Source organism: Chanodichthys erythropterus, chromosome 5 (assembly GCF_024489055.1).
Source record: "Chanodichthys erythropterus isolate Z2021 chromosome 5, ASM2448905v1, whole genome shotgun sequence".
NCBI classification, from domain to species: Eukaryota; Metazoa; Chordata; class Actinopteri; order Cypriniformes; family Xenocyprididae; genus Chanodichthys; species Chanodichthys erythropterus.
This window is the reverse complement of record NC_090225.1, coordinates 34147187-34170507: the sequence shown is the minus strand read 5'-3', so window position 1 is coordinate 34170507 and position 23321 is coordinate 34147187. Positions and strand designations below refer to the sequence as shown.

Below are 23321 nucleotides of genomic sequence, written 5' to 3'. Positions count from 1 at the left end.
ACAATCATGTTCATACTCCATAAGTTTATAGTTTATGACACTTGATGAATTCTGTTATTTGACTGGAAAAATGAAGCACTCTTGGAAATCAAGGCAATCATATTGATTGATGACTGCCTTCAGACTCCATGGTCAGGATATTTATAGTTTAACATAATATTGTTAAATATCATTGCCAGCAAAAGAGGAAAGTGCAAAATGCATTCAGTTATGCATTCTGTAAATGATGTCCTTTGGATGCCAGTACAAAATTAATATTTAATTTTGTGATCATAAATTATTGCACAATGTCCTATTTAACAAGCCATCAATTATATAAATTTTATTATATATAGCCTATTATATATATATATATCAGTGTCAGTGCATCAATGCATCAATGGAGTGTTTCTTACCCGATGAAGACACAACTCTAGATTAGATTATATATAATATATATTTATATTACACAAACAGCCAATCACATGTGGTGTCTTGTATACCTCTGCTGGAGATTTATAAAACTGGAATTTTTCCATTCTCATCTGAGACATCTGTGACTTTGTATTCACAGTGGATGTTACCAAGGGAACTGCTGTGTTTTAAAGCAAATGATTGTAAATTATTGACAAGTGTTTTTCCAGCGTCCAGACACTTCTCCAAACATTTTTTTTGACTCACAATTGGCACAAAAAGATAAAATTCTTGATGTATGGGGTTCTTATATATATATATATATATATATATATATATATATATATATATATATATATATATATATATATATATAAGAACCCCATACATTTATATATATATTTTGGTTTGTTTGTTTGTTTTTTTGTTTTTTTCAACTGGATGTTCAAATGTGTATTTGAAAAATTAAAAATTTGGCAGAGGTAATAGCTGGACAATTCAGTCTTCTTGTAACAACTACTCAAACTATGATAAGTCTCAGTCATTAGACTTATCAATTATTATAAAAGTCCAAGAAGTCACACTTTACCTGTTTTGTTTTTAATTAAAGGAACTAAAGGACCTGCTCCCTCCTCCAGGACTAATGAGCAGGTTGTCAGCTGTTCCTCACCTCACTGGTCAGCTGCAGATCAGTTAGTTGGTTTGGTGAGATCTGGGTGGGCTCCTCAGAGCAGAGGCCTCCTACATGAGACCAACATCTGTGGGAATCAGGAAAAATGATCTGGAGGTAATGCATTCATTCTTCCTTCCTCTCTTTTTCCCCACTTTTTCATCTCATTTTTATTATATATTATATATCTATCTATATCACAAACAGCTCAAATACTTTTATTTCTAGGGAAGTTTGTCTCTACCTGTTGTGTAATATGATCAAACATTGCATCTCCACTGGTCTTCATGCACACGGTAAGTGCCTTTAATATCAATGCTTGAGAATTATCAGTGATTTCTTGTTTTGGATCAAATAAGAATTCAGAGCATTAACATTTTATCCAGACTTGAAAAGAATAAAAAGCTTGAACACAGAGGGGACAAGGTGGCACAGCTTTTCAAACACAGTGTGATTGTGTTGTTCACACAGTCAACATAGATTCCCCACATGCAATGTGTGTTCATCAAACACACAAACACAGGGAGGAGGAGTAAAGGAATAGAACGGGTGAAGCAACAAAAGATTGGTGTTTAACAATGATGCATTTTTCTTCAAAGTCATGCCATTTTCCAGTATGAGCCACCTGCAGACAGGCCAAACTGTGTGTCCTCAGACTAAAGATGGGAATGGATTATTTCCAGGTAAACATCTCAAAAACAGTACATGCATTCGGATTAAATGTGCTATTCTTTAACTTCAGTCTCTCTGATATCCCATAGGATTTTACATAATGACTCAGTTCAACATTGCTGAAATGGCCAGGAGAGGGATGGTGAAGAAGGTGCCTGGAACGACATCTCAACATGTAGCATATAAGATTGGCTCTGAGTTCAACTTCAGGATCAACACCAGGTAAATATCTCTAACAGAGACATCTACAACTTGTTATATTCCAACAGGAAAACTACAGGCTGTTGTACCTGAATGGAGACCAATGTAAGAGCTCTAAATAAACTGCTTTTGTGTGGAAACAGTAATTATTGGGATTTTCAGTTCAATATGGAAAAAGCTGAAGTCTGCTACTAAGAACATATCTGTTAAGAAAGGGCAAGTAAAAATAGCAAAAGGTTGGACCTTCAACTTCTTGTTGTGTTTTATTTTTGTTGTCGACTCCAAATTGTACAATATTGTCAGTTACTATATTTACTATTACTAAAATTGTTCCAAACAAAGTCATAATCAAAATAATAAACCTAATCAACACAGTGGCATTCCTGTTGAATCCATGTTGTTGAACGAAACAGCAAATGATTCAATTAGACAGGTTTCATACAGGAATGAATGAATTACCATACAGTACTAATCATACTATTTCTGCCATGGAAAGATATCAAAGTCCCTTTATAGGATTAGTTCACTTTCAAATAAAATTTTCCTGATAATGTACTCACCCCCATGTCATCCAAAATGTTCATGTCTTTCTTTCTTCAGTCGAAAAGAAATGAAGGTTTTTGAAAACATTCCAGGATTATTCTCCTTATAGTGGACTTCAATGGCCTCCAAACGGTTGAAGGTCAAAATTACAGTTTCAGTGCAGCTTCAAAGGGCTTTAAATGATACCAGACAAGGAATAAGGGTCTTATCTAGAGTAACGATCGGTCATTTTAAAAAAAGAAATACAACTGTATATGCTTCATAAACACAAATGATCGCCTTGCACATGCTTCCGCTTTCCGTATTCTTCAAAAAGCTTACGCTGTATGTCCTACGCCTATTCTACTTGCGGAGAAAAACGGAACTGGCGCCACATTCATTCCATAAGTTGAATAGGGAATTTTGACCTTCAACCATTTGGAGGCCATTGAAGTCCACTATCAGGAGAATAATTCTGAAATGTTTTCATCAAAAACCTTAATTTCTTTTCGACTGAAGAAAGAAAGACATGAACATCTTGGATGACATGGGGGTGAGTAAATTATCAGGAAATTTTAATTTGAAAGTGAACTAATCCCTTAAGACAAGTCATTTCACTCGGCGGCCATCTTTGAAACGCTTCTCGGGCATCCAAGTGCAGCTCCTATCTCTTTGAATGGGGAAACATCAAATTCTCCAAAGCTGTTTGCCAAGCTTTCGATTAAATTTCATATTTGAAATCAGCAATGAAATCTGACAACAACTGTCTCATAAATGTTGTTTCTAAATGTTTGAATCATGACAAAAAAAACATAATTTTTCAGGCTAGATCAAGCTAATGCGCATGTTCAGTCCTAAATGCGCGTCTCTTGTGTCTCATTTCGGAGGAGCGCGTCTGTTTCTATAGGAACCAGAGCTTCTAACGGCCGCTGTAGTGACGCAATGACTTTACCAATCAGCGATTGGCTCTTATTTAGAAGGTGGGACTTATTCCACTGTGTTATTCTATAGTCTTTGGTACAAGTCAAGAAAGAAGTGGTACAATTTATTTGTATGCTTTATACAAAACAGATTTACAGGGATAAACAGAAAAATAATGATCCATTGATGCAAACAAAGTTCAGTTCTGCTGTAAAGCCACTCTAAAAAAAAATAGTGTCATTGTTCAGTGTTGATTCAGTTCTGTTCAATAACTGTGTAAATATCATCAAAAAAGAAATGAGTTCAAATGTTATATTGTCCCGCTGCCACCCACAACATTCATGTTGTGTCCCTCTCCCGCCCACAAAATCCTGCATAAAAGTAGCCTATATTTTTGTCCGTATATCCATGAAATATTAAGTTATATGTCGCCATGACACCCCAACATAAACGCTCCCTTTAAAGTATTTGTTATTAACAGAGAGGGGACAGAGAGAGAGAGAGAGAGAGAGTGAGAGAGAGAGAGAGAGAGAGAGAGTGTGTGAAAAATCCAGATTCAAACCAAAATATCTGATTTCCTGTTGGTCAGAGCTAATGATTGTAAATTAGAAAGTTGTCCGGCTTAATGAGCTCAATATGTGTTCCGAGTTTGGTGGCTGTAGGTTAAACTAACCCCTCCACTTTTGTCAAAAAGTGGCACTATAGAGGCCCTGCTCCCCGTCTGTTTCTAAGGCTTTGCCCATGTCTGCTGGTTGATATCTCTGATGTGTGCATTGAGTTTCATGCAATTTGAAGCATGTTAAGAGTCTCAAAAGCTTCCAAAGCAAATATTAAAGTTTGAGCTGTTGCTATGGCAACAGCATTTGAAAAATATTGAAAATATTTTCACAGGTCTACATTCGCCATGTCTTGACATTATTCTGATGAAGTTTGAAGCAAATTGGGTAAAAATAAGAGGGTGATCTCAAATAATTTTGAAAGTGACACACTTCCTGCTGCCGGTTTGTGGCGCTATAACTTTGACTCACAGTAGTCACATCCATGTGATTGGCCTCCTACAGTGAACACACAGCTGAAGTTTCATAAAAATCCATCAATGTATGCAGAAGTTATAACACACTTCCTGTTTCCCTTTTCTCGTCATAAATTCGTTGCCTCGCCACAGCCAAACTGTTTGAGATATCAAAAATCTGTCTTGATGTCTTGATGTCTAATGTCTTGACCGAGTTTGGTGGTGATCGGATTAATTGCCTAGGAGGAGTATATCAAATTCCAGAGCATGCGTTTTTCAAACAACCCATAATAGCTGACTTCCTGTTGAGCTGGCGTATAACTTAGAACATGAAAGTTGTTCGGCCCGATGAGGTCTATATGTGTACTGAGTTTAATACGACTGTAAATCCTTTTTATTTTGTATTAGTTGTTCTTGTTGCTTTTTTGCAATATATGAAAAACAATTTATTCGTTTTTAGATATTTTATGTTCAGATATTTCTCTTTTGCGGGAGTCCCACGAATCATTTGATTCTCCTGCAACCCACACACGGGTAATGTCTCACCTTCCGCGCCCGCACACAGCCTTCAAATCTTGTCCCGCGCCACACTCTGTTGCATTTGGGTCTCGCGGACCTCGTGGGAGTGCAGGTCTCTACTCGCACATGTGCATTTGATTTTTGATTTTTTTGCAGTAATTAGTTTATCCACAAGGAGGTGTCGACTCACAAGGTAGTCAAAGGAAAAACTGCATAAACAGAACAGACCAGAACGCATGCAAGCTACAGTGACGATGGAGGCCTACATAGACATAGAGATGTTATGCGAACAGATTAGAAAGTACCCTCATTTGCATTGCTCAAAGTGGGCCGGAACGCGCACTTCTATATTTTTACCTTCAGCGTACTGCCAGTTTTCCATATGTACCTGTGTTGTGCCAAATTTTGACTAACTGCCAAATTATTACCCCCTCGTTGAAGTCGCTAACCCCTCCACCACACCTAATCCTAAACCTACCAATACTAGAGGGGTAATAATTTGGTGGGAGTAGGAATTTGGCACAACACCTGTATTTCCAACATGTTGCACGTTCGGAAGCCTGCCACGCCCTCCGTTCTTCGGGAATACGTTATGAACTGAGCATCTGGATAACCGGCACTTTTATTTTTCCACTTCAAGCACTGCTCATTTGTACATGGGTTGTAACTCGTGGCGAGAGATTGCTCAAAACTGCGCATACGTCGAACGCCTTTGTATGCTTATGAGTCAAATTAAGTATACTTTCAAAGGCTGTGCGTTCGACTGTGCACTAGCGAACACTTAAAAAACGAAGTATACCCAGGGCACAGACAGAGAGAAACAAACAAGCAACGAAATGTATGTTGGACTGTATATCAGCACTCTTTGTACACCTGCTCAGCTAATCATGCTATATTCATGTTTCCTGTACAGCCAAGGTCTTTATATCTCTTTATACAACAGTTCTGTCTGGTTCTCGAATCTGATTGGCTGATAGCCATGCAATATTTCAGTGATAACAGCACTCCTACTGCCTTTTCACCGTTTGCGGCCTCGTGCCTACGGACGAATCACAGCGTGCTGATATACAGCCATATCGCACGGCTACTCGTGTGATATTGCTCATATAAGTCTTACAAAACTCAAGATTTAATGCAGTGGTTCACAACCTTTTTGACTTTAAATTCCCCCTAATTTCAAAGGCCCCCAAAGGATATGATACTCCTGCTATAATGACAATGATGCTGCTTTTCAACTGTTCATTTAGAAACTAGGAGTGGCAACAAGTAAAATAATCAAATTAAATTATTGTAAATAATTAAAATAAGTGAATGTTTACCAATGATTTTATTACCACTAAATTCACATGACTTTTCAAATATTTTACTCACAAATTTCTACCCAATAAAATATTTTAGTGCTTATATGCATTATAAAAATGAATTAAATTACTATACAATTTATTAAATTTCCATGACATTACCAGGTGTAAAATTACACACACATCCCTCATACATCCCGGGTGTGCAAGATCATAAGAACCCTAGTTCTTAAATAAAAATGTCAGTTGTTAAGAGAATGAATAAATAAATTATTAAGAAATATGATTCCAGTTTATGTTTTGTTCTCTTTTTTTTTTTTCTTCTTTTTTTAGGGTGGCAGTTATTTTTATTTAGTTTTATTTTAAAATTAGTTTTGTCTTATTTATAATAATTTTAAGCAATATTGTATTCCCCCAGCCCACCCCACCCCACCCACGCTTTCTGATACAGACTCCGAATGATACAGGCTCAGTGTTTACAATCTCCCCCTTATCAGAAAATCTCAGTAACCAAGGAAACTCTTTAGAATGACTTGAAGTGTTGGCATGTGGCGCCATCTACTGGTTACTGATGGAACTTCCTCTGTCCATGGTGCTGAATTAAAAAATTAAATTATTAACATAAACCAGGTTATTTATTTTTGATAACAAAACAAAAATACAAAAATTAATAAATAAAATAATAATAATAATTACATTGCAACACCATGTTTTTGGACATTTGGGCAGCAGTATTTTTCAAATGGTATTCTAAAATTAATACAATACACATTCAGCACCATGGTATGTTATAAAATACCATGGTATTAACACCTGATACCATTACTGTACCTATTGTTGTTTTGTAGATAGTAAATATGCTAATAATGTTCAGTATAGTATGTTTTCATGTTATGTCATGTTAAATATTGTAAAATATGTAACTTCAATCAGTACATAGGATATAATTTCTGTTTGTAATCAGGTCTAACTGAGTCTTGAATTTCCATCCTTGAATCAGATCCGCATTTCCCATGGGGCTGCCTGAGGAATTTGCATTTTCTGTGACCTATCGGATGAGTGGCAATACACAGAATAAGAGCTGGAATATGTGGCAAATGCAAGATCTGAATGGAAAGGAACAGCTCGCAGTCAGACTCAGTGGGGAGGCCCTGTCAGTGGAGTTCTCATACAGAACCCAGGAGAACAGAGCGATGACGGCTTTATTCCCTTACCAAACACATCTCTTCAATTCTCAGTGGCACAACATTTTACTGCTTGTCAAAAAAGGCTCTGTGAGTCTCATAACAGATTGTATGGTAACAGATTCACAGCAGCTGGCACCAAGAGGACAAGTAAACCTAGATGGATTCACACATATCGGAAAACTGAAGGACAATTCAGCAATAGCTGTGCCGGTGAGAATCATGTTAAACTTTATTCACACATATATACAATTTATGTGTTTCCATTTCTTCCAATACTGTTGAACACGATGGTATCAGTTGGGGAAATGTTACTCCAAGGCAGTTTAAAGAATATAATATATACAAATCATCATGTTATATATGCTCATTTTCTTCTTGAGGTCTCTATATTTTTGTGCCATTGAGACGTGAGTTTGAAGGCTGTTTAAAGGCTCAGCAGCAGACTGTCTCTTTAAATGGAATTTGGATTGTGACAAATACATTTCAGCAGATATGTGGGAATTCTAGCAGTGAGGTTCTAGTCCAACAGCTGACCTGCATAAAATACCTGAATTTTTGTCCTCACAACAGTACTTGCCATATTGAAATGAGACGTTGTTTTATTGGACAAAACCAAAAATCTGCCTTTCTCGTAATTTTGGCCATAAACGTAGCTTATTAATTGGTTGCTGAAAAAATTTTTTCGAAGGTTTGTGGGCGGTTGATGCATTACATAATGACTTATTAACAACACTAAATGCCCGTTCACAGCAACAACTATAACTATAAATAAATTTAACTATAACTATATTAGCGCCGACACCAGCGGGCAATATTGTTCTGTTTATTCTAAGTGCGTGCTTGTCTGCCACTTTCAAATCAAAATTTCCTGATAATTTACTCACCCCCATGTCATCCAAGATGTCCATGTCTTTCTTTCTTCAGTCGAAAAGAAATTAAGGTTTTTGATGAAAACATTCCAGGATTTGTCTCTATGTAGTGAACTTCAATGGACCCCAAATGGTTGAAGGTCAAAAGCATTCTACGCGATCCCAGATGAGAACTAAGGGTCTTATCTAGAGAAACCATTGCTCATTTTCTAAAAAAAAAAAAAAAAAATAAAAAAAAAATATATATATATATATATATATATATATATATATATATATATATATAATATACGTTTTAACCATAAATGCTCATCTTGAACTAGGTCTCTTCTTCTTTTCTATTTGAATTCCAGCAGTGTTGACACTTCTAAGTGTATTACTGCCCTCTACAGTTCAAACTAAAATGTCATATACAATATGCTAGTGCAAGTATATAACAATTAGTTCAAACTTTGACCTGTAGAGGGCAGTAATTCACTTAGCAGTGTCTACACTGCCGTAATTCTAATGAAGAAGAGAGCTAGTTCAACATGAGCATTTCTGGTTAAAACATTTTTTTTTTTTTTTTTTTTTTTTTTTTTAGAAAATGAGCAATGGTTTCTCTAGATAAGGCCCTTATGTCTCATCTGGGATCGAGTAGAACACTCTAAGCTGCACTGAAACTGTAATTTTGACCTTCAATCGTTTGGGCTCCATTGAAGTCCACTATATGGAGAAAAATCCTGGAATGTTTTCATCAAAAACATTCATTTCTTTTCGACTGAAGAAAGAAATACATGAACTTCTTGGATGACATGGGGGTGAGTAAATGATCAGGAAATTTTAATTTGAAAGTGAACTAATCCTATAAATGCTCGTTATAGTAGGATTGGCTGTCAGTGTTTTTTATCATTCATCAGCTGGATGAAATAGCTCTGAATAACTGATTCCATCTATATCATTTTTCTGTGCTGTTATTGTTATAGTTGTGGTGTGGTCACTGCTATTCTTTAATATTGAGAACGATTTTTAGTACTATATCTTTATTGTTATCTTTATAGTTATCATCCTTGGTGTGAACGGGCTTTTGTGAGACACTACAGGCAAAAACGTTGTTTTTTCATGCACTGGTCAATTTTGTGATTTTGGGCTATTTTACTTTTTCTAAAGTGTTGTTTCAGATTAGTGGAAAGAAAATTACAATTTTTAAGTGCTTTTTTTAATTACATTTTGTAGATTTCAATTTACAAAACATGAATTCAAAGGCCATTTTCTCAAAATTAGTTTTTCCTCTACTTCACTATCATTTACAGTACATAACATGCACCAAAATTGAAAGTTTTATTCCTATCTATATTCTGAAGGTTTTTACTGAGGTTTTTTCATACATCAATTTTTTTTTTTTTTTTCTGGCTGTTGACAGTATTTTCTGATTTATGGGGTGATAAAAAGAGATTCCTTCTGTAAAAACTTTTGAATCTAATATGTCAACAAAATAAAACATTTAGAACCTATCTTTATCCAGTGTTTAGATTTTTGTTCTGGAAATGTGTGCAAATTAGTGCGTATTTAATAATATAATTCCTCATTTGCATATTTAAACATAACATTTTAGAAAACTTGTAATACAAAAAAGGTTTGCGATTCTTAATGTAATCAGTCAGCTGGGAACTATGGTGAAATCTATTAACTTTTTTCCCTATTCTCCTGGGGTGTCTTAAGACATTCAAAATGTACACTACCATTCAAAAGTATTTTTTTTATTTTTTTTTTATGTTTTTGAAAGTCAAGCAATGATCTCAATAACTTTTGTGTAACTTTTAAATTAAGTGTCAGCAAAATGATATATGCACATATTATGAACTCAGTCTACCACTAAACTCATTTAAATTCATTGTTCTGCACAAATAATTGAGAACAAAAAGTGCAGCATAAAACAGCTCGTTTTCGTGTACCAAAAACAAATCAATATCTTTTTGAACATTACACATAAGCCAATGATAAACAATTCAATACACCCTACTGGCTCACATTATAATGATGCTTTTTGATCGTTGTCTGTGTGTTATTTCAGTTTGAGCTGCAGTCAATGCTGATTCACTGCGACTTAAACATCCCGCAGAGAGACGCATGCGGTGACCTTCCTGCAAGGAGACAGGTGAGACTTGTCTAACATCTCAATTTTCATCTAAGAAACAAAAGAATCTGGAATGTAATGTTGCAGCTCTACTATTTCCAGCATTCCCCTTCTGCCTCCCAAAGATCATTTAGTGTTTGTTAACAGAGGTCAAATGTCACCGTCTAGTCAAATTTCCCGCCGTCTATTCGAATGTGTGCTGGACTCCTCCTCTCACTGTGTCATTGTCCTCCAATGACAGACCTAGAACAAACCACCTCATGCATATGCATGAGCACTCTGTGGTTATGGTCTCCCTTGAGTTCAGATAGTTGAAAGGGGATTTAGTTGGGTTTCTTGGTCGGGGGGTCCGTCAACCCAACTGATCCGAGAAAGCAGGGGCTTCTGTGTCTTTGGGGAAATCATGGCTCGCGCTGCAGGTGTGCGCGGGCCCTTTTTACTCATTTTGTTGGAGATAACCATCATCTGCACAGCACAGGTAAATGCTTTGTTCTTTTCCTTTCAGATAACCGAGGCAGAGTTTAAGGTGAGCGCTTGTAGTTCAGCATTAAATATGTAAAGCGCAAGAAAGAAAGTTTGCTTTCTTAAATATAATAACAAATGCTGTAAAATATTATAGGCGACATTGCATTTTTGCCACTGCACAGTCCGTATCTTGTAAGAGACAACTGCACACCTGTTGCATTGCAAGTGTTTTGTTTGCTTAGACTTAAAAAGAAATGATTTGTACTATATTTTTACTGACTGGATCATTTTAATCTTAACCTTAACACATCTAAAAACATGTAAGTGAACTCACTGTAGGAATATGACAGCATTGTTTACTTACTATTTTTGAACAGAGGGCTGGTGCTGGCCCTCCCGGTCCTCCCGGTGTGCCTGGAATAGACGGCATTGCTGTGAGTTGATTTTTAAAAATGTGAACAGCATAATTTAAAATATAAAGCAATTTATTCAACAAAATATTATGCATAATGGAAGAGGTAAAAGTGTGTTTTTCTTGCAGGGGGAGAGAGGTGACCCCGGTGAAGATGGTTCGGCTGTAAGTATCAGCGTTTTGTGTCAAACATTGATATTATAATCTGCAATTATGTTGTATCTCACACACTGTTGTATGTACCCGAAGGGTCCTGATGGAGATACTGGAAAACCTGGTTCTGCTGGACTTCCTGGATTACCTGGAGCCGATGTAAGGAATCACATTAAAGTCTTATGGATTCTCTCTATAGCATGTTAAAATTGACATGGGAAGATGAACCTCAGTGCCGCAGAGTTCAGTCAGTGGTGGGCGGCGCTCTTAGATGGGTCAAAAATGCAGGGAATTTCTCATGCCGGACTAAAGCAAAGACCACAGGAAAGAGGTCTGCCCAACAGACAACAGGGTTTTTGTTTAAGCACGGACACCCGAAGCCTGGACTTAATTAGAGTGGATTCCCTGCGAAAATGGAAGTAGGGGTCAAGAAAATATCCACTGTGGTCTAAGACGGAAGGTCTTGGAAGGTGTCGAATGACTGTACCTGATTGTTTAGGCATCAAATGCTGTTTATAAGCGAAACTGAGGTTTTAAACTCATCATTTAAAGTGAAAGTTGCATTTTCATAAAAACATTTATGCAACAAAACATTCCCTAAAATATGCTTTTCAATTAAAATCTGTCATCATTTACTGTTGTAAGGAGAAATAATGTAACATTTCCCCTCTGTGTTCCTCAGGGATTGACTGGCCCTATAGGAGAACCAGGCCTCGATGGCCCTCCAGGACAAAAGGTGACTGACTAATGAGCTTCTCAGTTTTCTGCTTCAGTAGGGACCAGAGCTCAAATCAGTGCACTGACTGGCATTTCACAGGGAATTATAAGTATTTTCACATGACCACTAGTTCCTAATCCTGTCTGTGTGCTCAGTGATCTGTGCGGGCTAGTCAGATTCATCAGTTCCTGTTAAACTCACCGATGTTCAAACGCAGTACTTCATTTGGCCTGGGAAGATTCTCTGGTTTTATGTGATTTTCATAACAGTAATTATGCAGTAATATGATTTTCATGACTTTCAAAACAGTATATGTATATGTATTTATTAATTATTTCTTAGTAGATACAATCATTGTATATTTGTATATATATATATATATATATATATATATATATAATATATTAGGTTATTATTAGGTTATTAGGTGTGTAACGATACACTCATGTCACAATTCGATACATATCACGATACTGAACTCACGATACAATATTATTGCGATACTCCAAGACATATGCATAAGGTAACAAAAAATATAGTTTATTAAAATGCTAAATTTGGTATAAAATTGCGGGTGGAAATGAATAGGCTTGGTAACATAATGCAGAGGACAATGGTGACACCAGAATAAAAATATTCATGATTCTGAAGCTGAAAATACAGAATTATTTTAGACAAATATGCTTGCATTCTGTCATTAACTAGATACATTTAAAATAATGTAGGCTACATTTTACTGGTAACACAAGATATTTGGCATTATCAGGACTCACAAATATTCCCCCCTTGCATTATTATACATTATAGTCAACATTTTATATAGTAGTTTAATGTAGTACTGACACTAAAACTAAAACATATTTATGTATATGTATGTGTTTAAATTATGTTCGACCTAAAATGAGACTTTGTGTAATTGCTGTTGTTGAACAGGGGGAACCTGGCAAACCTGGACCCAGAGGAGAGGCAGTAAGTCACCTTTTAACATATCCAAAGCATCTTTTAACATATCCCTGCATTCAATACAAACACTATTGAGAAGATAAATATGGTTGTAAATGGGCTTAAAGCTGATCTGTACACACTGCACTGCATATCTTATCTCAATGCTGACAGCAGCAGGTTAGTCAAAAGAAAGATTATATTCACATATACAGTAAATATAAATGTTTTTTGTATAAATATATCTCAGAAATGGGGGAGAATATATAAATACATAATTCAGTGCAAAATGTATTTCTTCTGTCTTTTTAGGGTGTTGGACCTGATGGGCCAATTGTAAGTGCCATTTGTTTTATATGATAACCAAAAAGCAGTGGGCGGAGTGAGGGGATCTATTTGGGTGTGCAACGCAAAGGTTTAAATGTAATACTTGTTTGTAAAGGGACAACCAGGACCAGGAGGACTTCCGGGAGAGCTGGGAAAAGTGGGAACCCCTGTGAGTAACTCTCCAACTTTTTTATCCATTATTGTGGTCCCACTTTATATTAAATGGCCTTAACTACTATGTACTCACATCAAAAAATAAGTATAATGAACTTATTGGGTTCATATTGAGTTGCAAAACACATTTTCAGCTATTGAGGAGGGATATGGGTAAGGTTAGAGAAAGCTTTAGTGGTATGGGTAGGTTTAAGGGTAGGGGTAAGGGTTAAGGCATGGGTCAACAGTAATTACAAATGTAATTACAGAAATTAATTACAGATGTAATTACATGCATGTGTTTTTAAAATAGAAGTACAATGTAAAAACATGTATGTACACAATAAGTGCATTGTATCAAATGATTACTTTAAATGTAAGTACATAGTAGTTAAGGCTAATATAAAGTGGGTCCAGTATTGTTTTTAAAAACAAAATATTTTGTTTTGAATACACTGCTCTCTGGGTTAATATAAGCAAGCAGCCAAAAATTTTTTTTTTCTCTTTTTATAGTGTTTATACTTTCTTTTTGAAATGTTGAAATGTTCTTGACCAGTGTCATGAGATTCACTCAACTAGAGCCATTGCAAGGAATAAAAAGCTTTGACAAAAAAATACTCATTTATGATGTATTATTGATGTACGGTATTACAGTTCAAATCTCACTCTGTCCATGAAAAATCAACCAAGAGTTCATTTTAAGAGCATTGAGCTGCTGCTTCAGTGGTTCAGTAAAGTTCCACTCAAAACTGTGTTACCGATGTTTTTTTTTTTCTCTCTATGAAACAAAAATATCTCACTTGAGTATGGGGAACAATTCTCACTTTTATCTAGTAGCTTATTGGCTTGCATATTGGCCGTTTATTAGTACTTATAAAGCACGTATCAATGCCTTATTCTACATCCCTAAATTCTACCACATACCTAAACTTAAATGTTACAACAACTACCTTACTCGCTATATGTGTTCCCCATACCAAAGTGTTACCACAATATCTTTAAAATGCTGAAACAATGTTTGTTGTTTTGTGGCTTGGTTTTATTTTGTTTGTTTATTTCACAGTGTACTATTGCTGTAGTATTTCTCTTAGTTTTAGTATTTTGCAATTTTATATAAAGTGAGCAATTTTCTAAATGCTTATGGTTAGAGTATTCATACAATTAGTAAAATTCATGCGTTTCTCTCTGTATAACAGGGAGCAATGGGTGTGAGAGGGCCACAGGGACCCCGTGGACCAACAGGGCCCCGTGTAAGTATTACTGTGATGTTTCGAGACTAACACAATAGCAATGACCTTTAAAGTCAAAACTGTGAATGTGTAAAAACAACATTCATCTGGTGGAAAATATTCTGCATCTTGACTTATATTGAATTATTCTGACTTCAAGATGTTACACCAACAGCATTCATTTTAAAATTACATTTATCAGGTGCTTTTATCCAAAAAAAGTCATTATTATAGTAGAAATAAAGTGTCTGTTTAGCATGTACAGCTGATGACATCTGTATTCACAGACTAATTAGGAACATCATGTAGAGCAGCAGTTATAATTCTGAAACAACGGGGTGGCACAACTGCTTCCTTAATCAACTAATCACCCTTTATTTCCTTCACATTGTGTGAGAACTGTTCTAAAGAGATTCTGTCATGTTTACAGGGTGCTGCAGGGATGCTGGGAGGAACAATGGAACTGGTAAGATGACATTTTACTATGTGTTTAATATGTTTAGTTTAAAATGGTCCTAGATGACTATTAGATGGTTGGATTGAGTGTATAAATAATCAGACTCTAAACTGTTTTTTCTGCTGTTAAGTGCCCCAATGCTTGCCCAGTTGGTGCACCTGGTCATCCTGGTTTGCCTGGGATGAAGGTGAGTTTTCTTGTACAGTAGATAGATATGAATTCAAAAGGAATTTGTTAATAAGATTGACATTTCAAGACATCAAGACACAACTTTGTGAAGTTTACAATACAAATGTAAATGTATAAATATATGCAGTTATTATTCATATAAATATATAAGTTTGTATGTATGTATGTATGTACATATAAGTATGTAAATTGTCCTCCTGTCCACTGTTAGGGTCATAAAGGGGTGAAAGGAGAAGCCGGAGAGCCTGGTAAACAAGGACACAAGGTAAGAACTTTACATTATTTAAAGAAAGTTTGATAAGTATGCTGACAAAGGAGGAACCAGAACCATCTTGCTTTTGTGTACATGTGTTTGTGAATGTGTGTGATTGAGGTCAGCATATGTATCATGAAGTTCTCCAGAGTGAATCTGAATATAAATTAAGCAGTAGGTCTGTTGTAATGAGGAAACATCGTGTTTGAGACATTTTGTCTCCCACTGTGACATTTTGGAGATTATTACAGAGCCTCATTTATAATTAAGGACTGACGCTCGGGCTGAATTAACGTGGAGGATGTATTAAATGCTGTCTATTAAAAATCTGTATAAGAATTAAACTCCACTGGTGCATGAAGAATAATGAGAGATTTGAGTGTTGTAAAAATAAGTTAATGTGGTGACATTTAGTTCACTCACGACTGCTTGCTATATTGTCCTCAAGATGCTTGGCTCAGAATCAGTACATTTACACATCATTTACCTCAATCAAAACTTTGCAGTTCATTTTTCACTGTTACATTAAAAGCGAGAATGATCCATCTATCACCATTTTGTTGTTCTATCTGTTAAATATAAATTACCACCCTTTGTGTCAGTTATATGGGTACTGCCAACAACTCAGTCAATGTGTTTTTTTGAGGATTTTTAGGATCTCACTTTGTAAAATAGCTTTTTCCCTTTTTAGGGAGAGGAGGGAGATCAGGGGGCACCTGGAGAGGTCGGCGCTCAAGGCCCAACTGTACGTGCGTTTCCTGTATATTTCAGCAATTTACACTTAATTAATGAATCAATCCAGTGGCTGTAACTTGATCTAGTGTCTCAAAGCTTCGTTTCAATGATGTGCTCTCAGGGGCCGCAGGGAATTCGAGGTGCCACTGGTATGATTGGCTCCAAAGGAGAACTGGTAAGATTTCAATACAGGTTGATTGAAATAGGAAGTTGAGGCATAACATATTTTGCCTGTTCCTTTTTAAATATCAATTTGTCTTTTTCATGTTGCACTGTGGTAAAACCATGATATGCTACTAATAATGTTAGTTAGTGGCAGGTGGTATCAGGGGGAGGAACATTCAAATTCTAGAAAGCATTTGATTGGACAAAAATGTATATAAGTTCACCTCAGCATACAAGATGAGAAATCCATATTTTTGTTCATTTAAATGGAAGAGCTAAAAGCCTAAAACTATTTCTATTTTCTGGGATTACTGTTACTGTTTAAAGATTTAAAATTGTACTAATTAATGCAGTTTTTTTTTTTTACATTTAGAGTGGCATTAGATGGTACTGTATACTGTTGCACTGCAGACATAAACATTTGTAAATGAAGAAAAATGTAATAAAAATAAGCACATTAAATAAATAAAATAATTTTTGCAGGGCCTTCGAGGTGTTGATGGTGTCCCAGGCCCTCAGGGGGTTGCAGGGGCGACGGTAAGTTCCGTAACTTCCTCTACCTTCTAGAAATACCTTCTACCTTCTATCTAATCGAAAGCGGTTAACAATCATGAAACAGGAAAGTTTTACCTCACATTCACAGTTGAAGGCCTTGTTTTAGCAGTGGGCATGACTTGAAGTTGATGTCCTGAGCCTTGGGTGTAGATAAACAAATCAATTTTAGCAGATATCTGAAAAGTATGTCTCTTTTTATCTAGGGGGATCGAGGCCAAAGAGGAGGAATGGGAGAAGGTGGACCTAAAGGCGAACAGGTATGTGTACAACTATCATTATAACAGCAAATCATGCACATAGTTGAAGTTTAAGAGGTTTTTGTTCATTAAATTAGCCTTTGAGAAGTTAAGTTAAGATAAGTAGGTAATGGCCAAGGATCCTTGTTAGTCCTGGAACAACATTCAAACAACCAAATGACATTGGTCCATGAACATACCTTATTTGGCTATATTCTGTCATGCTAGGGTCATATATAATGATTTTAATGATTCTGGTTTTAATTAAATAATCTCTTTCTGCAGGGACCTCAAGGGCCAAGAGGCAACACAGGTCTTCCAGGGCCAAAGGGAGATGGTGTACGTGGTTTAACATAAATAAACTTTCACTTCTTTTGATTAAAAAGTTGCTGGTACCATCATAAAGTGATGGTATCAGATTGTAATACCGTGAGAAAATATGGCAGTGTGGTAAAATTTGGTACAAAATGATTTGCCTAAAGACTATTCTATATATCCAAATAGCACCAATCTGTGTCTTTTTCCAGGGTTTGCCAGGTGTGGATGGACGTGAGGGAATCCCTGGCATGCCAGGTGCCAAGGTACAGCCTTGTCTGGCTTTCATTATTCAACCACGGCTATACAGGAAAGTGTGACAGTTGTAATAATGAAGATGTGGTTCTTTTACAGGGTACCACAGGAAAAGCTGGAAGCCCTGGGGAAGTCGGCCTTCAAGGACTCCCTGTAAGTCTTAATGTAGAAAAAATGAAATGCATTAAAAATATGAACTGCTATAATGACTGTGAAGAAGAAAGTTCACACAGTTTGGGGTCAGTAAGATTTTAATTTTAAAGAGATTAATACTTTAGCATTTTAGTTTCCATAAAATATTAAGCAGCACAACTGTTTTCAACATTGATAATAATAAGAAATGTTTATTGAGCATCAAATCAGCATATTAGAATGATTTCTGAAGGATCATGTGACACTGACGACTGGAGTAATGATTCTGAAAATTCATAATATTACTGTTTTTACTGTATTTTGATCACATAAATGCAGCCTTGGTGAGCATAAAAGAAATTTTAAAAAGAAAAAGAAAAAATTTTTTTTACAGACCCCAAACTTTTGAATGGTACTGTATCCTTGCTTTCACTTCCATCTAAAAGATGCAGCACAAGAATTCTCTTTTATATTATCCTTGTCAGACATGCAATGCTGAATTCTTACAACATCTTCAACCTGTCTTCTTTAAAGCTATAATGCTCATAGCTCACTATAGCAGAAGATAAAAGTCAATAATTTATTTCGATTTCAAATTCGTGCATGTTGTGTCTGCTCCATTTCATGGCAGGGCAAGATTATAAAACACTTCTGACTTTATCCAGCATGATGTCAGCTCTTCATGACTAATTCACATCATCATTAATTTTGAGATGGTTCAAATACCCCTTGAGTTTTACTTTGATCTTACAGAACAAAGAGAAGGACATGTTCTTCATGAGATGTAGCTTTAAAGCAACTGCTTTTTGATATTTAGTGACTTTCTCTTCCATGTCTGCAGGGTTTGCCAGGAAGCCCAGGGCCAAAAGGTGGAGCAGGAGAGAAGGTGAGAGATGTTGATGAATTTATCTGTGTTTAGTGTAAAGTAATCACATTTTTTAACACTCTGAACTGACAAAAGCTTTTACCTGGTCAATGAAGCAGAAATACAGACAGGCCTAGGTCTCAAACCATAGGCTGTTAAAGCTGAAGTGTGTTATTTTTTGATGTCAAAATACTTTCTCTCATGTTAGTTTATTATGCAGAGGCCAATTTAAAAGCATTCTTATGTTGATTTCAGCATTGTGCCAATATTAAAATTCTGGCTTATACAGATACATTGATCTTTATATTCATGTTATGGCTTATATAACTGATAAATGAAATGCAAAAATAAAAAAGTGACTGATAAATGGCCAATATTTAAATTATATACTCATTTGTATCTATCTATATATATTACAGTGGGTACGGAAAGTATTCAGACCCCCTTAAATTTTTCACTCTTTGTTATATTGCAGCCATTTGCTAAAATCATTTAAGTTAATTTTTTTTCCTCATTAATGTACACACAGCACCCCATATTGACAGAAAAACACAGAATTGTTGACATTTTTGCAGATTTATTAAAAAAGAAAAACTGAAATATGAAATGGTCCTAAGTATTCAGACCCTTTGCCCAGTATTTAGTAGAAGCACCCTTTTGATCTAATACAGCCATGAGTCTTTTTGGGAAAGATGCAACAAGTTTTTTACACCTGGATTTGGGATCCTCTGCCATTCCTCCTTGCAGATCCTCTCCAGTTCTGTCAGGTTGGATGGTAAATGTTGGTGGACAGCCATTTTTAGGTCTCTCCAGAGATGCTCAATAGGGTTTAAGTCAGGGCTCTGGCTGGGCCATTCAAGAACAGTCACAGAGTTGTTGTGAAGCCACTCCTTTGTTATTTTAGCTGTGTGCTTAGGGTCATTGTCTTGTTGGAAGGCAAACCTTCGGCCCAGTCTGAAGTCCTGAGCACTCTGGAGAAGGTTTTCGTCCAGGATATCCCTGTACTTGTACTCGATTGCAACCAGTCGTCCTGTCCCTGCAGCTGAAAAACACCCTCACAGTATGATGCTTCCACCACCATGCTTCACTGTTGGGACTGTATTGGACAGGTGATGAACAGTGCCTGGTTTTCTCCACAAATACCGCTTAGAATTAAGGCCAAAATGTTCTATCTTGGTCTCATCAGACCAGAGAATCTTATTTCTCACCATCTTCCAAACTCCATGTGGGCTTTCATGTGTCTTGCACTGAGGAGAGGCTTCCGTCGGGCCACTCTGCCATAAAGCCCCGACTGGTGGAGGGCTGCAGTGATGGTTGACTTTCTACAACTTTCTCCCATCTCCCGACTGCATCTCTTTACCTCTCTCACCAAGGCTCTTCTCTCCCGATAGCTCAGTTTGGCTGGACGGCCAGCTCTAGGAAGGGTTCTGGCCGTCCCAAAAGTCTTCCATTTAAGGATTAAGGAGGCCACTGTGCTCTTAGGAACCTTAAGTGCAGCAGAATTGTTTTTGTAACCTTGGCCAGATCTGTGCCTTGCCACAATTCTGTCTCTGAGCTCTTCAGGCAGTTCCTTTGACCTCATGATTCTCATTTGCTCTGACATGCACTGTGAGCTGTAAGGTTTTATATAGACAGGTGTGTGGCTTTCCTAATCAAGTCCAGTCAGTATAATCAAACACAGCTGGACTCAAATGAAGGTGTAAAATGGACAGCACCTGAGTTAAATATATGAGTGTCACAGCAAAGGTTCTGAATACTTAGGACCATGTTATATTTCAGATTTTCTTTTTTCCTGAAAAGTGTGATACTGTGGCTTTTTCTGCATTGCTCTATTTATTTTAGTGGCCCAACACAGAAACATTGGCTTATAATTTTTGCAATTCCATTAAGTGCCACAGGTGGCAGTGAAATTACACTCTTCAGCTTTAAGCTACTAAGTCATGTGCAGTAAAATTCCTAACTCTTCTGCATGTTACTATGAACACTATGTGATAAACACACTCTGATTATAGGGTAATGCAGGACAACCAGGCCTCATTGGCACTATGGGATCTGCAGGCAGAGCGGTAAGTTGATGGTAAACTGCCCAATATCTCTGCCATTAGGAATTGATGATCTGACAATAAATGTCTCTGTTTAGGGTGAGCGTGGAGAACAAGGAGAATTGGGACCCATTGGGCCTATTGGACAGCCTGTGAGTACCCACTGTAGCTTGACTAATGGCTAATATACAGGCTGGATGTGTCTATATTTACTCATTAAGGTATATCTTGCAGATAATGATAGTGTCTTTGTGTTTAGGGAGACAGAGGAGAGCAGGGGCCACCTGGACCAATGGGAAAACCAGGAGCCAGAGTAAGTGCATAATCTGTATAATGACATGGTTGTAATATCAAAGCAAGCATCTGCCATACTTTACTTTCATCATGCAAATTACTAAAAGAGAGACGGCTGTCCTGAGTTCGCCTTTCATAGCTCAGCAAACATGTTTATATATGAACCCTGTCTCAGATGTTTCTCTTTAAAAAGAAATAAGAAAGAGACACAAATGTTAACATACAGTAAAGGTCCATTCACACCAAGAACAACAACTATAATGATAACTATATTAATGTCCACACCAATGCATGATATTGTTCTGTCTATTCTAAGCGCATACTGCAGATTTGCTGCCACTTTAAACACACCAACTCTTAAAGAATGATAAATTCCGATTGTCTGTACGTTTAGAATTATTTTTTAGAACTATATCTTTATCATTATAGTTATCGTCCCTGGTGTAAGAGTATAGAGCTATACAATTAAAGGTGCCATCGAATGAAAAATTTAATTTATCTTGGCATAGTTAAATAACAAGAGTTCAGTAATGACATACAGTGAGTCTCAAACTCCATTGTTTCCTCCTTCTTATATAAATCTCATTTGTTTAAAAGACCTCCGAAGAACAGGCGAATCTCAACATAATGTAACAGTCGGGGTGTATGCCCCAATATTTGCATATGCCAGCCCATGATCAAGGCGTTAGACAAGGGCAGCCAGTATTAACGTCTGGATCTGTGCACAGCTGAATCATCAGACTAGGTAAGCAAGCAAGAACAATAGCGAAAAATGGCAGATGGAGCAATAATAATTGACATGATCCATGATATCATGATATTTTAGTGATATTTGTAAATTGTCTTTCTAAATGTTTCGTTAGCATGTTGCTAATGTACTGTTAAATGTGGTTAAAGTTACCATCGTTTCTTACTGTATTCACAGAGACAAGAGCCGTCGCTATTTTCATTTTTAAACACTTGCAGTCTGTATAATGCATAAACACAACTTCATTCTTTATAAATCTCTCCAACAGTGTGTAATGTTAGCTTTAGCCAGGGAGCATAGCCTCAAAATCATTCAGAATCAAATGTAAACTTCCAAATAAATACTGTACTTGCATGATCCAATAGGCTGCATGACAAACACTTTGTAAAGATCCATTTTGAGGGTTATATTTGTTTATGCACTGTTTAAGGCAAGCGCGAGCTCCGTGGGCGTGGAGCACAAGATTTAAAGGGGCCACACAGCATAAATCGGCTCATATTTAATGATTCCCCAAAGTGGGCAGTTACAAAAATTAATAAAAAAAAATCTATGGGGTATTTTGAGCTGAAACTCACAGACACATTCAGGGGACACCTTAGACTTATATTACATCTTGTAAAAAAACGTTCGATGGCACCTTTAATGTATATAGTATAGCTCAGATGATTTACTGCTGGAAAAGTTTAATGAGATATGTTTGAGTTCATACTGAAAACTCCATTTAAACCCATTGCTGTCTACACTGCAAAAATAACCTATTCTTAAAGGTACACTATATAACTTTTGGCACTCTACTAGTTAATAAACACAACTCCATGCGTCTTGCGGAAGAACATTGTTGCTGGAGCTACTTCCAGGGCCTAAAATGAACTTTCTGCCACACCATCCAAAGGCCATGAAACTGTTTTTGCAAAAACAGGCAGTTAGACACCAAAATTTTAGATAGCATACCAGTGAAAATTCACAATTCTCTATTACAATTTCACCACTAAAATTGCTAGCCTAACTAATGTAAATTTAAAACATTATTAAAGACAAGTAACCGTAGTTTTCAAGTAGAGACATTGAATAAATAAATGTAAAATAACACTGGATAGTCTTCACTGTGTAAATTAAACATAGATTAATCAAAGTTACAAAAGCTTATTCAGTCAGGAGCACTGAGTGATTTTTTTTCTTTGTCCTCTGTTGTTTAACATTAAAAACAGAGACAGTAGTAGAAACATTAGGCTGCTGTCACTTTAAGACCTAATGCACAAATCTAATACACTGATACACATTTTTCTCTACTGTTTACA

General features: G+C 36.4%; 2 protein-coding genes across 2 annotated transcripts in view; both read left to right on the top strand.

Annotated features, from left to right (window-relative positions):
* The first annotated feature begins 1679 nt into the window (after positions 1–1679).
* LOC137019890 (collagen alpha-1(IX) chain-like) lies at positions 1680–10517 on the top strand. Its single transcript, XM_067385036.1, has 5 exons — positions 1680–1746; positions 1825–1957; positions 7212–7608; positions 10321–10404; positions 10509–10517. The coding sequence occupies exons 1-5, from the start codon at positions 1680–1682 to the stop codon at positions 10515–10517; spliced, it is 690 nt and encodes a 229-aa protein (XP_067241137.1).
* A 269-nt stretch (positions 10518–10786) lies between these two features.
* Positions 10787–23321, top strand: part of col9a1b (collagen, type IX, alpha 1b) — a 25563-nt gene continuing 13028 nt past the window's right edge. The window contains 23 exon segments of the mRNA XM_067385515.1: positions 10787–10861; positions 11226–11282; positions 11390–11425; positions 11510–11572; positions 12096–12149; positions 13065–13100; positions 13386–13409; positions 13516–13569; positions 14750–14803; positions 15213–15248; positions 15370–15426; positions 15640–15693; positions 16373–16426; positions 16538–16591; positions 17065–17118; positions 17340–17393; positions 17658–17711; positions 17900–17953; positions 18042–18095; positions 18916–18960; positions 20952–21005; positions 21080–21133; positions 21241–21294. Of these exon segments, the coding sequence (XP_067241616.1) occupies positions 10787–10861; positions 11226–11282; positions 11390–11425; positions 11510–11572; positions 12096–12149; positions 13065–13100; positions 13386–13409; positions 13516–13569; positions 14750–14803; positions 15213–15248; positions 15370–15426; positions 15640–15693; positions 16373–16426; positions 16538–16591; positions 17065–17118; positions 17340–17393; positions 17658–17711; positions 17900–17953; positions 18042–18095; positions 18916–18960; positions 20952–21005; positions 21080–21133; positions 21241–21294 (1185 nt within the window).